This window comes from Branchiostoma belcheri, unplaced genomic scaffold, assembly GCF_001625305.1.
Source record: "Branchiostoma belcheri isolate BF01 breed outbred unplaced genomic scaffold, Haploidv18h27 scaffold185, whole genome shotgun sequence".
Lineage (NCBI taxonomy): Eukaryota > Metazoa > Chordata > Leptocardii > Amphioxiformes > Branchiostomatidae > Branchiostoma > Branchiostoma belcheri.
Genome location: NW_017803324.1, coordinates 236,225 through 256,724, shown reverse-complemented (window position 1 = coordinate 256,724; position 20,500 = coordinate 236,225). Strand labels below are relative to the sequence as shown.

The 20,500-nt window shown below is 39.2% G+C and overlaps 1 protein-coding gene across 7 annotated transcripts in view; it reads right to left on the bottom strand.

Moving 5' to 3' along the window:
• Window positions 1–20,500, bottom strand: part of LOC109467626 (sodium channel protein type 4 subunit alpha B-like) — an 86,780-nt gene that overhangs the window by 60,921 nt on the left and 5,359 nt on the right. For 5 of the 7 annotated variants that reach the window (XM_019765643.1, XM_019765642.1, XM_019765646.1 and 2 more), the window contains exons 2-4: window positions 20,126–20,244; window positions 15,802–15,882; window positions 5,482–5,610 (exon numbers count right to left, since the gene is read on the bottom strand). In XM_019765643.1, coding sequence (XP_019621202.1) covers window positions 5,482–5,610; window positions 15,802–15,882; window positions 20,126–20,244 — 329 coding nt within the window. The other 2 variants (XM_019765648.1, XM_019765649.1) reach the window with 1 other exon arrangement.

Sequence of the window (20,500 nt, the reverse complement as noted above, 5' to 3'; positions counted from 1 at the left end):
CGGGTGAGGGTTATACAATATGGATATGTTGGAAAAAGTGAAGCATAGAATTACACATCTGAAAATAATTTCATCAGGTTCAATGGTAGAACATAGAATATTCGGATTTTCTCATACACAACCAGTCATAGGCTCTGAGAAAGGTGAGAAAAGCAAGTTGGTTGTGCATAAGAATTACATGGTATGGGAGTAGCTACATGTTGTATGATTACATTTTTCTCAAATGTAATCATTAAAAAATAATGTATCAAACATTCATGTATCAAATGATGTATCAAATAATGCATTCACTAAGATGTCATGGGTTTTATGCACTTTTGCATGAAAATTTTTTTGGACTGTATGTCGTCATCATGTACAGTGCCCAAATTACCTGTCATAATCATGCAAAACCATCAGTTTTTCTACTCCATCCTTGTGGCAGTCATATACATTGTAACAACTCCCATAAGGCCATGTTGATTTGATTATAATTGGATGACATCCGCACCAGCATGAATTTTCGGCCGTTTCAAAAAAAATTTTTTAACCATACTGTATATCGTACAAAACAGTTGCAAAATGAGCAAATATATACCGTAAGATGCAAAAAAATATTTGAAATTGATACCAATGTCGTAAAATGCCAAAATCAGCAGCCTTCTCAAAACAAGGCGGCAACTGGCAAAAATCACCGCCTACTCCAAATTTTTGCGCCGCCTACTTTCGTGTAAATTTATGAAAAACATTGTAGTCTCCATTACAAACCCCTTCATGGCTCGCCTGCTACTTTTTTGTTTCAGCCACCTACTCTAAATTTTTGTGAGAAGGCTGATCAAACGAAACAGACAAAAATGTAAAGAAATTAATTTGAAGAGTAGATTACAAAAAAATGTGTATTTGCCATACCATACTCTGTTCAACCTTCTGACCACTTAGATTTCATAATGAAAGCAACTTTTTTTTTGCCAAACTTTTTTTTATTTGCATCAGTTTTGTGGTTCCCAGAGGATGTCATCCGTTATAATAAAATCAACATGGCCTAACCAAGTTAAAAAACAGATGGAATCAGTATCATAAAATATTCTAATCTGGTGGCTGGTTGAAACATAGAAGAACTTTATTGCACGACAAATGCACATGGTACATTGTATGGCAAACTACATAAAGAGAGTAACAACTCTTCAAATAATAAGGGATATCACAAGTCGTTGATAAAGTGTTACAATCAAGTGGGCTAATCACAAGTTTCGGTATTTTTTCTAATAGCAAAGCATTCCTTTATATATCTACCTATTTTTGCGTTGTGGGGACCGTTACATGTAAAGATATATTCAAATCTGTCTCCAACATCGAGACTCTTCAAATCTATGGTACTTGATTCGAGAAATGTAAATAGCTTGTTACGTATAACATCATATTTGGTACATTCCATAACAACATGAAATTCATTTTCTATATGCTTTGGACAAAATGGACAGAACCTTTGGTCGGGGGCTATATTGTAATATCTACCTGTTTCAATATTCAATTTATGGCTACTGATTCTTAATTGAGTTATTGCTTTAAGAATTTTGAAGTTATCTATATCACAGAGGTATGTTTCTTCACTCATAACAGTTTTTTAATTTACTAAGAAAAGACAGCTTAGAATTATTTCTAATGCAACTAAACCACTCTTGTATATGTGTATCTTGTAGCCGGTTGCGAAGATGGTGTGTAATATAATCTGCTTTATAAACTTCAGGTTTCATCCATATATGTCCAAAGCCGTGGTAGTTGAGAGTGTCTTTAACATGATTAATCCAGTCCTGGTCATCAGCAAATACAGTTTTGTATGCATCATGAAGCAGAGAGTCCTCAGGTAAGTTTATCAAATGGTGCCAGTATTTAATGAGTTGAATTTTAGCAGATATCATTAAGGGGAAAGATCCTAATTCTCCTCGTACAGCGTCATTGGATGATTTTGAATGGACTCCAAGAAGAAATTTTTGAAAACGTATGTCAATTATAATTATCAAATTCTGGTATGGCTAAAGAGAGGCGTATGTTATTGATTGAAAAATTATCATTTTCTAGATTAAACCCAGACGCCTGTCTCAGAACCATGTCTTTGTCTGATCTTCTTTCAAAGTTAATGATATAAGTATGAGTTAGATCAGTGCAAGTGCTTTTTCGAATAAAAACAGGAATATTATCATCAATTTGGAGTTTAGTCAATAAAAAAGAGAAAATATTTTTAGGGGAAGATATAGGAATGTTTTTAGACACAATAAGTTTAAGTGATTTTGAGTTTTGGTCGAAGCATGTTAACTCATCAGCTCCATATAAAAGGATAGGTTTTACAAATTTATCAAAAAGATTTTTACCTAGCTTGATGGAAATGTTTTCCGATGATAAAAGTGATTTTAATTTGAATATTGCTCTCATAGCTTTAGTTTTTAAGAACTTTCTGGCTGTTTTAAATTTACCTGAGGACGTAAAGGGGATACCAAGGTATGTATAACTATCAGATCTGTAACTTCTATTTCTCTATTATAGATGAAGAATTCTTTGGACATTTTCTTTGTAACACCTTTAGCGAATGGTACCTTTTACCTTCTGCAAAAAGTATATCCCAGGCAAGATTTTTCTGACAGGATGCCTATTTTAATCATGCCTCCTTACACATCATATGTACACTTGATTCCATCACATATTGAAGTCTTCTATGCACACAACCACCAAAGACCCCTCGATGTTTTGATGACTGTGACATCTTCCTCAGAGCTTCTGACTGGAGCCACATTTGCAGTTGTGTTCTCGCTGCAAAAGTGCCACCTACATTGGCTACACTTAGTGATGAGAAGCAGTATGGTACATGTACAACTCCAGTCAGAAGCTCTTTCGTTCAATTTTCAGTTCTTTTTCAAACTGACCAAGATGGATCATTCCTATATACCATGTGGAGTAGTTGGCACCTGAAATCAGTATTTGGGGCGAGAGAATGTAATTAGATGCACCAAGCCATGACCTTTGACCTCGTGACTTGGAGGCCTACTTCACAAAGCATTATGGTATTAGCAGTGTTACTAACTTAGGCCCCGTTCATGATTGGATATCTGTTGCGAATTGATTCGATTTAAAAAAATAAATCAATTTATTTGGGAACATGAACGCTCCAAACCGGTTCCGTTGCTATTTATTTTGAACCACCTCGCGAGGTGGTCTGAAACGATACATATCGATTCGCGTTCGTAGAATTGTAATCATGAACGCGCGGATGCGAATTGTTCCGGTTCGACACTGTACACCAGGGTACGAGGGGGCCATGGTCGGCCATAGTTCGCGGCGCAGTGGCTTGTACTGTGGAAAATTCTACTTGGATCGTATTTGACATCGAGTTCTACATGTAAGTACTGGTCGACTGAGGAAACAGGAGTTCCGATTGTGACTTGGGGAAATCAGGAGATCCAGAGGAAACTGGATGGTGTGCACCAGAACCTACCCTGGGCGTGAGGGCGAGTGGTAGCCCAACGGGGCGGCGGACCGTGGGGGTTTGCGCAAGATGCATCCGGGGCACAGCCTATGGGGAGGACATAAGTTGGGAACAAGCGACCACTCGCCCGAACAGGCGTAAACTATCTGCCTTACGAGCCGGTTCCCAGGAAATGTTCAAAGAAATTGTGATATACATATGAAATGCAAGTGAATTAGAGGTGTGAAACCGTTTCCAGTGTGGGTGCAAGTTTTGAATCATTGACGCAAAAATATATTCCGTTTTGAATCGGATCGTGGCCAAACCGGAACACATTTGAATCATGAACGAGGCCTTACTTAGCAACCTCATGGATTGCAATTGTGAACTAGATCGCTAAGAAATGCCCTGAGGCATAGCCTAAATTGGATTCATCTATGACCCATTAACCATCACATGACTGTATGACCATGGGGTTAGAGGGATCTGCCTTCTTAAGCTGCAATCTGTAAAAAAAAGCCCATCTCAAAGCCTGCTAAAGAGGCTAGGGGTGGTCAGTCCTAGGACATAAGTCACGAGTGGACTGAGACAAGGGACTGAACACAGTGCTGTCTATCCTCTACCATGTTGGCTCCATGGTTGCCGAAAAATAGTACAAATTACAGGGCTCGAAATCTTTTTTTCAGGTAACATTAGGTGCAAAATTGCATGTTGACAAAAATTTTAGGTGCAATTTGAAAAGTATAACGTTACTTGTGCAAAATTATAATTGGTTTGTAACAGTTTTACCGACTGTGTTAACATTCTTAGCCTGCGACAGCATACATGTCGAGTTTATATATTAAGAATAAGAGATGAAACATGAACAATGCAAGTAACGTTACATGTATTTGATTGCCAATTACTGAACAGCAAATGATACATAGAGATAAAGACTTCAGCTGAATGCCCATGTTAACTGATATCACTGGCTCACTAGTTAGTCTCGCCAAGTTTCCCTTTATATGTACAAATTTTAGAGATACGCAGTGATTGATATATCGGTATTTTCTAGGTGGAACATTGCACATTCAAAATATCTTTAGGTGCAAATCTGGAAAATCATGTGCATTTTCCACATTTGCACCTGGGTGCTTCCAACCCAAATGCATGAGTAAAATAGTGAATAAATGGTGGCTGACAAATGTATCGTTAATTATACATGCCGGCTCAGCAGCAGGGACAGCACACATTCTGCGAGATATGCGGCCGCGTCTTAGCAGCTAGAATCGGCCTCATCAGCCATCGAAGAACACACCGAGTGAGAGAGACAGAGAGTCAACAATGAGGGACGTCATCTTCGAAATCGAAGGACAGCCTTAAGCAAGTAAGCAAGTAAGCAATTATACCAGATCTTTGCTATAGCAAAACTTAGGCTTTAGAATTACACACAAAATAATACGTAGGAAAAAAAAGGTAAAGTCCGATAAAAAAAAGCATATTATGCTTTTTTTAAATAAAAAACACGTCACCAAAGCCCAAACCTCTGCTTGGAGAGTAGCGCTCCCCCCCAGTAAATATTGTACTGTCCCTATTATAAACTGCGATACAGCCTCTTTGCCCAATTTCTACTATTTTTGTCAGCAATCACGGAGTGGTAGAGTCGTATCTTAACAAGTTGGTGCAAACTGTGCACATCCACGGCTAGTTAACGTTAACTTAGTGAGTGCTGCACATCATACACTCTGAGCGAGAACTTGCACTCACAAACAACAAGATAAAAACAATTGTAACTTTACCAGCGCCACGATTTTTTCACCACATTTTCCAGCAGGCAGGAATAGGATGAATATTGTGCTCTCAGTCGCTTGAAGCGACTTAGTAAGAAATCCTGCTAAAGCTAAAACTCGGACGTCCATTCTCATGACGCCCTGCCTGCAACTAAGATGGCGGTCTGTTTCCTCTGACGTCACGACCCTGCGTTCCTCCTGCTAAAGAAAGCTGTCGACGCGGTTTCTATGGCAACGGTCAGATAAAAATTATTCAAATAGTATCGCTGTACTTACGCTAGCACGACAACAGCGAAATCCAGCCAGTTCCAAGGGTCCCTCAAGTATGTGAAGTGTTGAAGGACGTATCCCCTGGCTGAAAGCTTCACCAGCATTTCTATTGTGTAAATGCCGTTGAATATGAATCTGTGAAGGGAAAACACAAAAGAATTAATGAATAAATGGTGACTGATGTAAAAATTATTAGGATCACTTACCCAGGGCCGTAACGTTATGCTTATAGTTAGAACCCTCTTGAAGAAATACAACAGAATCAACTACTTTTAGTTTCGCATTCCTGTCTACACTGTTCTTTAATCTCAACGTCAAATAATCTAATGTCAGGGTGAAGTGAGGACAAATGCAACAGTCACCATGTCAGGTTTCTAGATTCAATTCAAAACGGAGATTATGATCAGGTTGCCGGAAGAACAGACAAACTTGAAAGCTGGATATTAAACAATATTGCTTAACGTGACGAGAAAATGCATAACTCATTTTTGTTAGCAGGGAATACTTTGCAGACATGGGCCATGACAGACCAGTATTACCGCCTGCCTGGATGGTCCCAGAAGACAGACAAAGTAGCAGCCAACACGACATCATCTGGCGCCGCCGCCGACTCACTCACGCGATTGGACTATTCATGGCCTTAAATTATATCACAGGTTTGAATTCCTACATGTACAAGCCTTTCTTCTAACACGGCAGCACTAATCTCCAAGCAGATTCGGTGGGGCCCGACGAACGTTGGATACAGGCGGCCAATGGATACAGGCGGCTGATGACATGTTCCCCTGTCCCACCGAATCTGCTTGGAGATTAGGCAGCATAGAGTACGCTGGGCAGCGACATGGTATGATCTGACTAATTAAACGGTTACAAAATTCAAACAGCGTTGTGTAACTAAAATTTGACACATTCAAAAGTTGGCAGTGTTTGACACTGTCTAGATGATACACACAAACAGAGGAATAGTATCTTGGCTACATTAAATTGCTGTTATATTTCACTCCAATGTGTATATGGTGATATAATGCCTGCTCAGTTTCTTTAAGCCTTCGACCAAACTGTTGACGTGAAGAGAAACCGAGCAGTGCTTTATGTTACCGAGGAAAGGGCGGGGCATTATCTTTATTATGTAGCCTATTCATCATCAAATAGTAAGGTGTGTAGATGTTTTTTTGCACTTTATTATTATAACTGCCCTCATTATAGCACCGAAAGAGATAAGTTATTTGAAATGGTCACCAAAATGTTCCCTAGCTTTATTTACCTTCCCAGCCTACAAAAAACTGCATTTTCTATTAACACCTTCCAATTGATATATCTCGCAAAATGTCGGCCATTTCATACTCCACTGCACACGGAAAAGAAATCAAACCCAACAACAATTACAAATGTATATCTAAAGTAGCATTAGCATTACTTATTATCATTTTTACTGGTTATTTGTTGTTATCATGTTCTTGCAATTAGCCCTCGGGCATGAATTTGCAATAAACTTTCAGTTCAATTTTTTCTTTGGCAATCGAAAACCTGAAAAAAAAAAACTAAACACAGCATGTAAATGCAATGGCATCCGCTACCAGGGTTTATTCGTCATAACTCACACTGGTAGGCTGGCCAATGATATTTGGTCTCATAATCAACACTTACAACGCTGCCTGGATATATGATAATGTTATCTTTGCTACGTAGATTCGACGAAAGAAGTTTGCCATTTAAAGGGTATGGTATTGATTTTAGATGCTTTGAGAGCTAAACGGAAGCTTCTTAATTGGTTTATTGCTGCTATCACCGATGTATGTAGGGAAACGTAATATTCCCGTTTATATGGCCACCTAATGAATGATTTAACGGGCTATTCCGGCAAAGTATGGCCTTGTTCATGTGAAACCACCCAAACCGAGAATCGGGTAACTCGCATTCCTTACATCTGGTCCACGTGCCATACATTCCTTTCAAATCGTGCCCGATCACGATTCTCCGAAACTGCATTCATTGTTGTTTGATGAAAACACGCAAGGTAGCGTGTTATTAATGACAGAGGTCAACGACCTGCTTGCTGGTGCCCCCCTCCCAGCGTATCTCGGCCGAATGCCGACGTGGTCCCGCCAGAGGCGGTGAAGCTCGTCCTAGAACGGACACATTGTTTGACCATTACTGCTCTTTAAGTTGCTGCCACGTAAAATTTGGTGTTGCATATAAATAAAGAAATATCACCCCGTAATCCATGACCAGGTGAAGTCACATTGAAATCACATTGCGTTCAGACGCAAATCGCGATGCGGGAAAACCGATTCGAAACCACCTCTAGAAGTGGTTTGAGATCGAGGCGCTTTCAATGTGATTTGGAGCGTTCAACTGGAGCCAGTTGAAACCAGCTTCGGGGAAAACCACATGTAAAGCGCCTTCACTGACTTCATATGACCAGGGCCTATGGCTTGAGGAACAGATGTTACTGCATCAACATACCACCTGCAATACAGTAACGTTGTTACTGCCAAATGAATCAATCTTATTAGGATCATAGTGCGATATTTGTGTAAAACAAACAACTTCATAGATTCGACTATAGCAGAAAGAGGAAACGTTAACTATCTAACCTAATCTCTCTTATAATGCTCTGTATTGACTTCCGGATGCACAGTTCACGGCAGCAGTATATTTGTGCGACCCACATATCATCGATTCTTTGTAAGTAGTTGGAGAGTTAGGTAAAAGTAACCTGCCCCAGGCCGGGCCCCTCACACCACAGTTAGGCGGACTGCTAAGTCTGTCTGGAGATGCTGCCGTGAGGCTGAAGCTGATATGCGCCATCCTGCTATTTTCTGCGTACAATCCTTTTCTTCTTCATTATCTATTGCACAAATTGATGAAGATTTCTTGATTTCTGAAAGACACCTTTGTGTATGACGGACTTCCATAAAGCCCCTGTCAGTCACAGAATGTTCTGTTGAAATTCCTGATCTGAGCAGAGTGCGAGGCCCGGCATTGGTCATGTCGTGTTGTATTTCAATGACATAACCCCGGTCTCCCGTACTTCCTCAACTTCAAAAAGGGTAAGAAGGCAAAGGTAGTCCCATAGCCTTCAAATAAGAATTAATCCCATATTCATGGTGATATATTTGTGTAAAATTTGTGCAAATATAATATATACTCTAACAACATCCAGTTAGTCGCGCGTAATTCAGTTTAGCAAATGCAAATTCTTGGGAATTTTTAAAAACTCCTTCAGATGCTGGGGTGTTTCCATATAGAGATTATGTTCGTTAGGACCATCATGGAAAGAAAAAAATACTGCATACTGACCGGAAATCTATGCTACGAACACAATTTTTTTGACAAAGTAAATCATATGTCCATTTCAGTAAAGTTGTTCGTGTGCTTACTCTCACAATGTCCAGTCAAACTAGTAATTCATCGTATGTGTCTTGTTAATATTATAATTCCGTGTTGAGTATGGGTGGGGTACTTGCATTGTTGCAGGTTCACACGTTAACGGATCTGTACTAACTCCCTCCTTACTACGGCCCCACAATCACTAACCCTCGCGGCTACGGGCCCCATTTCGATTTCTGTTGCTTTCCCCCATTATCCTACCCTTTTTCGTCAGGATATCGTTCTCTGCACTCTGGGTTCTATGATTGGCATAATTCTTCTGGATAGATAATTTTCAGAAAGTTGTCAGTATGATACCGACAATATTTCCGTCCTATTAATACTGATGCAATGATTTGCAGAAAATCCACGCTCAGATCAAAGTTTCTGAGCTCTGCTCTGTAGCCTACAAAATTATGTCAAAACGTAAACAACGAAAGCCTAAAGAGGTGTAGGTTATACTTTTTTAACGCTCCGATATTGGATATATTTCAAGATTGAGTCTTACTCCCAATATGGTCGCCCACTGTTTTACATTCAAGGTGCGTAGCGATAAATGGTGGGGCCCTTTCCTCTTCCGCACCACAGGACGGAATAGCTTGTGTATATAAAGATTCTGCCTGTATGAAATAGACTTGAACACAATTTGGCATCATGTCGCCTGAACCTGGCTGACATCCCGTTCATCTATGTATGGATGCTATTTCTATGTGAACTGAATAGACTGATGACGTAGAAAAGTGTTGTGTCATATGTACATAGTATTTTCTATCAATTTTTTGTTGATTTAATATGTCACACATCATCTACGTTCAGTTGCACCTTTCAGGTGCGCTGCAAAATGTTCTCACACCGTTTTGGTGACAAATATGGCGGTAAGTTGATTTGGTATTCTGGAGCGGTTTCGCATCTTAAATTGCCCAATCAGGACCCTCGTCACGTTCCACGAATCGATCGGAGTGGCGCATATAGGCCATATTCTGTCGTTGTTTTTCATGTTTACGCCTGAGCCGCTGCAGATCTCATTGATACAGTGACGCAGGAAGGGGCCTCGCACGACAGCGGGGGGCGCCGACCTCACACAGTACAGGAACAGAGATGTTAGAGAAGAGATACGGACAAGGAAATTATCTTTCTGAAATACAGAATTTTGAAGTTCGTAGATCGATTACAAAGATGAGAATTTCTAGCCATAAATTGAATATAGAATAAGGAAGATAAAAAAAAATCCCCCGCGACCAGAGATTTTGTCCATTCTGTCCCAATGATATTGAAGACGAACAACATTTTATATTGAATTGTACACTTTATAATGATAAACGCACAAAGCTGTTCAACCTTCTCTCCGCTTGCTCAACAGAATTTGTTACATTTCATGCTATAGATAAATTTAATTTCATCCTAGAAGGTAATAACCCTTACTGTGTACAAATAGGTAAATATATCAAAGAATGTTTAGACCTTAGAACAAGTAGTATTAGTTGAATCATCTATTGTTTTGTATGTAGGTTAATTTCGTTCTACCCATGTATTTGTCTATCTACATGCAGTTTTAGACCTTACGAAAGTCGCTGTACTTTTGTTGTGTCAATTAAGTTCTTATTAGATTCCACAGCGCTACACTTTCCTGGTTGTCGCAAATCTTCCATGATAGCATAATGTGAGGTCGATCTAACCAGGTATGATAGGTACGCATCGATAAATGGAAAGAATCAAAAGGGTTGAGATTAATAGAAAAATGAATCTGTCTTAATCACTGATGATGACTCTCAGGTAACCCCTACCTGGGGTTCTTCTCTGTGCACTCTGGTTTTGAAATTATTCTAACTATGAGAACTATATTGAATGCTGCTCTTACATTTCAACATTTTATCGAATCGACCGTGAAATACATATAAAGAGGAATGGAGTTATGAAAAAACACTCAAGAGAACCAAGCAGAAAACAGCAGCCTTGTTCAATAAGGTTTGAAAACCTTGTCATTGTTTTGTTTGTGAAGGCTAATTTAATCAGTTCAAGCCTCAGTACTTACAACAGATTGACCAATCGGCTTCGGTGGCTCTTCCTAGAGGTCCAATGGGAGCTCGGTTAGGGTTCTACGTTGCAAATATACAATTACATGTCCGATCTGTGTGTAAATAGAACAGTCATAGAGCTTTTTCTAATTCTAGATCTGCCGACATGTAATCTCTATAAAAGACATGAGTCATAATATACTATGTACAGAACTGGTACATGTATATCATGATACTATTCTCAAGGAATAATGTTTGACTCTCGAGAAAAAAAATCAGAAGAAATTTGATTGTTTTACTGTTGGAAATGACATCTTGACTTCACATTTTATCATCAGTTCAAAATGTAATATGCTCCACTAGACTTTTACATACAGTTACACACATATCCCTATTCAGTGTATTTCAAAAGTAATACCTGTTTGTCTAGAGGGCAGTAATGGTGAATCAAGCTCCACACAGCCATATAATTTCATTGACGAAAATGGAGAGGGGGGGGGGCAAATTATCTCTCACATAGTACTGCTGAGCCTGAATTATTAATCACCTTCGTTACAGGATTGTGCCGATCAGACGCAAATGGGTGGATGAGTTTAATAGAAAAATGGATCCATGGTTTCTTTGGTGGCACTGAAAGAATTTCACACAATATACAAAGTAGCTACTGAAAATAATTTCATCTGCTTGGTAAAACATAGGATATTAGGGTTTTCTCCAGTCTAACATACATTGAAATGTAGAAACGTCAGCAGGTGAGAGTCTAACCGTTTGTGTAAAACACCAACATCGTAGAAACTAGTTTAATGTATGGCGTCGAAGTGTCAGGGCAAAACTAACCCATGGCTTCATCCAAGGTCCATGACTCGGTTCATGTTCAAACTTTCCAATCATGCGCTATACTTCCCAGGATTCATCCAACATCTGAACTTCATTGTCTGATATTGTACTTTGTAGTTGTGACTGTTGTAGGCATGATGTCCCTTCAATGTTGCTAAATCGCGTGGAAAAAAACAAATAGAAATCTGCTAACATTTACACTGGCAGGTATTCTGAGCAGAGAAATATTCTTCTTTTTACTCAATCTTAGTGAAACCTGAGAGTATCACAGGTTGGATTCTACCTTGACACTATTTTAACTGAAACATATAAAAAGCAATACACAGAAATCTGCATATTATTGTGCGTACTGATGGTGATTCTACTCAGGTTATGATGAGGAAATTATCTACAGATTTCCAAGTAGAAACGCGGCGCCATGACAACCTTCTAGATGTTTCTATCGGGTGTTCCGCAGCACCAGAAACGCTCGCTGGGGGATCGGAGAGGAGGTGTAGAATACAAACGAGACGAAGAGTTTTAATCGCTGAGGTTATATTTTGCCACCCCCAATGAGTCGCTCTTGGTCAATGTGAAGGAGTGGGGAGTACAGATGAAATATCAAATGGTTTGTGTATACACTCTCAACTTCAGTACAAGTTTACATATCGAAATATTGTTCCCTATATTAGAATGCGAAAAATTCTCTATTAGAGACCAGTCGCAACATTATGCCACATGCTACTAACAACATCCTTCACTCTTTCCACAATTAACAAAACAATGCCGCGTCACCGTGTGGTTTTTTCTCCATGTTTGTAATACTTTTGAATTATTTAGAAGAAAAGAATACCCTAGTAACAAAAGTTCTAAATTTGTCAAAAATTTGAAAATGAAAATTTGAATATATTTGAATTCATTTAGATATTTTGAAAGTGGCTGTACAAAGATCTCTTTATTTAGAATACATTTGAAATACCCATGTGTTTCTTTCACTATTCGAAATATTTAGAGATATTTCAAATAACCAAATGGTAAATGTGGGTAATTGCCCCCATAAAAGTAGGTGCTAATCCGACTCTTCTGTCTTCTTCTGAATATTCTGACCTATTTACAAAATGTTAGAAATAATTGTAAATAATGGTAAAAATGGTAGAGTGCTGTTAGAAATATTTAGAAACTATTGGAAATATCGTATTCCACATCAGGAATATTTCAAACGTTTTACAAAACCAGGGAATTATTTAGAATGTTGAAAAGATATTCAAAATATTTCCAAATTATGAAATATGTTAGACAAACAATTACAAAGAATTCAAAACATTTCTAAATAATGACAATAACAACCCACACGGTGACGCGGAATTGACTCTACAAAGACACATTAATGTCAGCCTTCCTAAAATTCGTTCTGCGCCGATTCCTAAGTTTCTGTATACCCAAAGCTGATAGAGCAGAAAACGGGGTATCAAAATGTCTTTATTCATTAGTGTGGTGACCTTAAAATTCACGATTATATAGTTTGCAACATATGGATTTATATCGCCCTAACACACCAGTAACACTTGTTACTATTCAGAAATCTGTTTTTGAATTTAGAGTTCACTCACGTGCGGTAGCGAAAGAAAAGAATTAGAATTTGCCCCATAAAAGGCACTACAATCATCTGGAGATACAGGCATTCAATTACCATCTTTCGAAACTACAAGGCACTGAAAGCTGAAAGCGAACTAAAGGCACTATCGTCTCTGACAGAACTATACGGCATGTAAGTGGAAAGTATAGTAGGGTAGGTAGACATTGAGACCGAAAATAGAAAATGATAAAAACAATCTGTTCAAATTTGCAATGGGATCTAAGATACATCATGAAATCATGAAACACATTGAGTATTTCAGAATCAGACGGAGGGTATCAATTTGTCATTATCATTGAACGGTGATGTGCCGGGCTCCTCCTGGACCAAGCCCATCGTCTACTCAGACGGAAGGAGGCCGATGATATGATGAGACCAACACAAAGCAGATGCTACAAAATTTAATCCTACAGTGTAATAAAAACGTAGAAAAGAAATAAACAGGACCCCTAGATATTATAGAGGATTCTGTAACAGTATGTATGCGTTGTGTATCAAAATTGCTGATACATAAAACATTCCACTATGGTCAGCTTCAGTGCCGAGACTTGGACAAGACACAACAGACTAGGTGTAAGTACTGACGTAGTCCTGAGACATGGGTAATACACGACATAGCTGGGATCGTGTGGCGAAGCGGTAGCGTGTTCGGCCCAAGAGGTCCCGGGTTCGAATCCTGCCCGGTGTCACCGATCTTGTGCCCTTGGGAAAGGTACTTTACACGACTTTCCTCACTTCACTCAGGTGTAAATTAGTACGTTAAATGGAGGTCCCGTGCACGTTAAAGAACCCATGGCCACTACACTTATCGAAAATAGTAGGGGACCTTCCCGGTGTGAGTGGTTCAAACCTTACAGTCTGGTCTCAGGTTTGACATCTTGAAGAGGTGATATTCACCTATTATGTCAATCCTTCCACAAATGTGGTAACTTAGAATAGGATAAAATAAAATGAAATAAAATAAAATAAAATAAAGTAGACATACATGGTGTTACATGGTGTTATGGCATTACGAACAACCCTAGGGCCGGAATGTGGATGGTGCTTCCAGATAGATGTGGTTGAACAGAATTTGCAAATGTTAAATGAAATTTATGGACTTCATGTGACTGGATACATTTTTTACTATTTTATGGACAGACAACCTGCCCAAAGACCACATTTCATTGTTAAACATGGCTCTGATTGATAAACAAAGGTTGACTGAATATTGTTTATATAACTAACTGGAGTTTATAAACAGGGGGCATCTCAAAGCACATTTTATTGTTTCATCTGCCACTACACCAGGATCTGAATTCCATGAAATGTTCTCATTTGATGTTATTCTGCATGTGCTCTATTATTCTGTGATTACTAAACCTGAGATTAGTGTGAACGAGACCATGCAACACAACACGATGAAAGAACACAGTCACCTGTGGACTGGGATGCTTATAGAAAGTTACGTAACAGTGCAAAGAAAGTCATACTGGACTCCTAAAGGGACCACTACACAGATGTGATAAACAGTTCAGCTGTCAGCAAGACCAGCCTTGTCGGAATGTGGAAGGCTCTTAAAACTCTTAACCATGAAAGTCAACAAAGCCAGCGGAATAGATGGACTAAACTGTTACCTACTACTAACATCTGCTCCTGTCATTGCGGCATCGCTAACCTCCATCATGAACTTCTCATTGTCAACATCAGAATTTCCTACAGACTGGAAAGGAACACGGATTGTACCAATTATCAAAGCTGGGGACAGGACGGGGGCAGGTAACTACAGGCCTGTTAGTGTCTTACCAGCTGTCCCCAAGATTAATGGTCACACATAGGATTTTTGCACAGTAAACTATGGAGTCCCCCAAGGCTCAATCCTAGGGCCACTCCTGTTTATAATATATGTGAATGACATGCCCAGTTGTGTTCTTTAATTCATGCCAGATTGCACTTTATGCTGATGATACTGTAGTATATGTCAGCTACCCAGACCTTAAAACTATTCAGCAGGCCTTGAAATCTGATATAGATAGACTTTCCAACTGGTTTGTAGCCAACATCTTCTTAATTAATGCAAGTAAGTGTAAATTAATGCTTATTGGGACAAACAAGAGACTATTAAGAACATATCAACTACATCATCATCATCATCAGGTCGGGGGTGGTTCCCGGTCCAAGGAGTTTGTCATATCAACTACAAGAGAACATCAATAGGGAAGTATTGAATGTAGTTGTAGCATATAATACTTAGGTGTTACAATTGACAAAAAGCTGAAATGGGACATACATGTCAGTACTGTCTTGACCAAACTAAAACGTGCACTTGGCGTGATGCAAGAGGTGCGTCAAACACAGACCGCTCTAGTAAATCTGTACACCACTAGTTTTCTTCCTCATTTAACTTACAACTGTACATTATTGGATGGTGCCAGTATGTGTCAAATCCAAAGACTACAGAGGATGCAGAATAGCGGGTAAACAGAAGACGACTTAACGGGTACTTACTCTGTGATCTTCGGTGGATCGTTCAGCGCCATGAAAACGCAGTTGACAAGGATGGTCAGCATGACAAGGGTGCTGAATAATGTGAGCTTCGGTTAGGGAAAAACTTCGATCATTGAAAAAATAAATTATCATTAACGAAACAAACAAGATATTAACTGTCGAACAGGACTTGACAGAAACAGACAGTTAAGTGGCCCACATATCATTATTGGATATGAATATGACTCACTCGGATAGGATGTATCTACATACCCTGGAGTAGTGCTGCGTACCGGGTCACTGGACTAGGATCCGGACTTGTAAGAATGTTTAGGTTCAAGTCCAAAAAAGAACATAAACGTCAAGAACTGAGTCCGGACTTATTACCATACAAGACCATTTCACATACCCCTTTTCTTTCCAAACCACCTAAAACCTTCCATAGATTGCAAAATCTTTGCTGCAAAATGAAGAAAACATTGCCATTGGGCATCGTCAAGTGTCGGCCTCCAAGTTATGTGGCCAACGTTTCACCCAGACAACATTGCAAGGTTGCCAACATGCAATTTTGTATATGCCATGGGTTTAGATCCCGACTTATAAGTCCGGAACTGAACCTAAACCTCTGGACTTGTATCCGGACCTGAACCTAAATGTGGGTTTAGGTATGCAGCACTACGACCTAGAGTAGTTTTTTTCAGGATTGTCACTGTTGTTTTATGATCGTCCATCACCTGGTTTCTTCGTTGAGAGGAATAACGAAACCTGTGCACACCTGGGGGAACGAACCATCGCTTAATAGTGAGGGGGGGGGGGATTTGGAAATATAAACGTCCAGTCAACGATAGGTTACGTCATGGGTCGATCGGTTGTTGGTCATTTGAACGTGTTGAAGCGCAGTTTGCTACGTTTTAACGCACTGTTCCTTTATTCAATCTATTTCGCGATAGATGTCGAAAATACCAAGTTTGGAAAGATTCTGTTTACTATTGATCTCGCATTGTATTTCCCGTGTTCAGGTGGTGATCGTTCGGCGCCTTGTTTGTGTCGGACTGTGTACAGCAGGTAGATGTACAACACTTGTTACAGTTCTGTGTCACCTCCTAATGCAGGACCGAACTACCGTCGTGGGGACGTGTGACCAGACTGCAGGGCGCTCGGCTCGGAACCGAGAGGCCGAATCCTGCCGTGCCCTTGGGAAAGGTAGTTTACACGACGTTCCTCACTTAACGCAGGTAAAAATGATCCTATGGCCCTCCATAAGTTGAAAATCTTGAGTGTGCCGTCACCATGTCTTGTGGTAAGGCCACAGCATCTAAATTTTATGGATGACATCCTCCGCAGACTCCACATCTAATGCGAGCGGGCGAAAAAAAACAAGACGGGCCGAAAAAAACAAGGTTCCTACATGTTAAAATTTTTACTCAATCATTGTACAAATGGTTTTCATTCAGTGGGAACATCACATATACACAGCCAACACCACATATCACTGCATCAAAGTAAGAAACAAAACATTAAATCAGCGTCTCCTCTCTTCATGGTTATCTGCCATCCACCTTCATGGCAACAGACATCTTTGCCCATTTTCGGCAACAAAATTTCTTGTTTTCTTTCCAAAATCAGGCGAAAATTAATGCGCGCGCTGATGTCATCCATGGAAATTACTTGCTGTGGCCTAAATGTTAGAATAAAATAAACTACCGTCTCCAGGACTTGTTCGAGAACTAAAAAAACTGATTGAAGTTGATTGAACAAAGGCATTTATGGCATCATGACTTTAGCTCATTCGAGCTAAAGTCATGATTCTAGTCTGAGATGTAACATTGATTATTCACATAATTTTGTATACCTGCACATGCATTGCTCCGTGATATGACTATACCGGTATTATCATATTTAGTAGCTCTTCCAGTAAATAATCCATTTATTAGCAATCAATACATTCACTAGACTCACAGTAACATCTTGTAGTACAGTACATACCTGTTGTAGAAATCTGATTTACGTTTGTGTTGCCTCGAAATATTAGACTTATGGCTTTTACTTCTGCAGCCACCCTGTCTGATACCTAGAAACACAACTAGCCGTGGTAGAAATCATCTTTAGTGTTTTGCAATATTGCATAATGTCAAAATTTTGTTCTACAATACGGAAATACTTTCTGTAAACACACACATTCCGGGCCTAAATCCATGCCACATACAAAATGCATGTTTACATACATCGTGCTCGCAATGAAATAAATGCATGCAAAATTATAGTATATATATATTTGCTAGTATATATATATATATATATATATATATATATATATATATATATATATATATATATATATATATATAGTATAATTTATAGCTGTATTATATATATATTACAGTAAAAAAAGCTCTTCAACAATATTATGCCGACACCATTTAACACCTAGCTTGATTTTTTTTCAGTCTGCAAAACTGCAGGTTGTTGAATATTCTTCTGCGATATTCAAAATGCCACTGCAAAATGCAGACTGCAGGTGGGTGTTCCTACCACTGGCTAGTCTCAACTAGTCTTGGTTCCTGCGGGACGAGTTCATTTCATATGAGATCGGCTTGTAGGTTGATCTGTATGACTTGTGAGGGATTGCTGTATCAGAGCTGTGTGATCTACACGGACCATACCGGGGAGAGGATCTCCATTATCTGATTTGCTGTCAGGTCACGAACTGTGCGGATCCGTGTCGTCCATCTGCACGTCTCATCACACGGCAGCATTAGTGCTGTAATGTTTGCTGTGTGAGGTAATGCGTCAGCCGACAATTGTTACCAGGTCATATTCTACCATTTCCTTGCAGATTCTCAATTACAACTAGGAGCATTTGGAATGGGGCCGTCAATCGATCCAGCTCACTTCAAAAATCCGTCCAAAGTCTCCTGGGTGCCACTTATATCTATTATCTGCTGTAGCAGAAACTGTATAAATTATTAAAAGTGTCGCGTGCGTGGAGAGAATTCCCACGTTACACTTAAAATTTCCCGCCTGAAACAGAGTCGGAATCAGAGCCTGGCCCAAAAGTCGTATCAAATCTTCAGAAAATCAATCTTTGCTTCCAGCAGCTTGAATTCTAAGATCTCGTCGCAGTATGCAAACGCCAGTATTCTCCCGGATCGACGTTTTGAGCGGGTAGAAAAAGTCGATAGAAGAGGGGAGCTATGCCTCCTCTTATGGTGGTGAGGCCAGCGTGGGGGTGTCGTCAACAAAATCATAAGAAGAAATCATCATTTTAAAAAGAACATCGCCACCATTGTATCATAACGCAGCGGAACATAATACAACACTATACAATACAGTGCAACTTAACAACACACAGCACACAACACGACACTATACCGAACGACAGGATACATCACAACACCGCGCCAACCAAAATACAGCAACCCAACAAGACACAACAAGTAAAACTCAAATCAGCACAGTGCAACACAAAACAACAATGCAATCAATTGAAACGAAATACTTTCCGTAAATGACGGATTTCTTTAAAGTGTAAGATTACATTTATCAACAAGAAGTTTGCGCCATCTACTGTAGCGTTTAAATATGTTACTAAAAGTACCATAAAATGTTCCATAACACATGGCTGTAAGAGTTCCCTTCTTAGATATAATCTCTCAGAATAAACTTCTTAGATATAGATAGAACCTTCACCACGCCAACTCTGCATGTACAATTATATGTGAAATGCACATGCAGAGTTTGTGTGTGGAAGAATTCCATGTTACGTAAATATTGCTGCTTTCCCAGTGACGACTGCTCGCCACCAACATCACTTCTCATTAACATAATTGTGATGAATTACTCTCGTTTGTTGCCATGGCAACAATATTGCTTTTATGGGTTTGATCGTTTTCAGGAAAAGACGGCGCACAATCTGTGATGGAAGCTTTTCTTTCTGTCGTCTTTTTTCATGCCTTTTGGAACCATCAAACATACCAAGTAAAACACAACATGAATCTATCGCTTCAAGACCACACTAGTCAACATTTTATATGCATTTTTCATGAAAATTGTTGTCTCTTTCTGCTTTATACATGCAGTCTCTTACTCACCAGATTTCGCTAGAGATATGCAAATTCTCACGGGCAAGTTTGGCAAATTTTGGATATGACTTCGTCATCTTATTCATCCCATATTCACTTTAAACAATGAAATCAAGTAATAACGAAAGCTATAAAGGGGATATTAAAACCAACATGAAGCACATGTGACAAAACTATTCGCGCTAGGTCTTACGCTGTACGTATCATAACTACAAACATATCTAGTGATAAGAATATACGGCGTACTGCCCATGAAAGGATATGAATGTGTAAGCGTGAAGAGTGCCAGGCGGCGGAGCGGGTTGAAGGGTGACAGGATGAAACATCCGTGCGTTGTGCTGAAACGGAAGATAGTCCTGTCCTTGGCGATCACCACGAACGTCTGAAAAGAGGGAAAAGATAAGATGAAACACTAGCTTGACGTTTCTGGATTGGTAACAATACACTCTTTATCTGTGTATAATTTATATTATAATAGATTATGTGAAATATTCCAGGTATTAGGAATTGCTCCATAACATCCATAACAATCCTAAAACCAGAACTTATCCTAACAAGGGTATATATATATATATATATATATATATATATATATATATATATATATATATATATATATATATATAATATATAATATA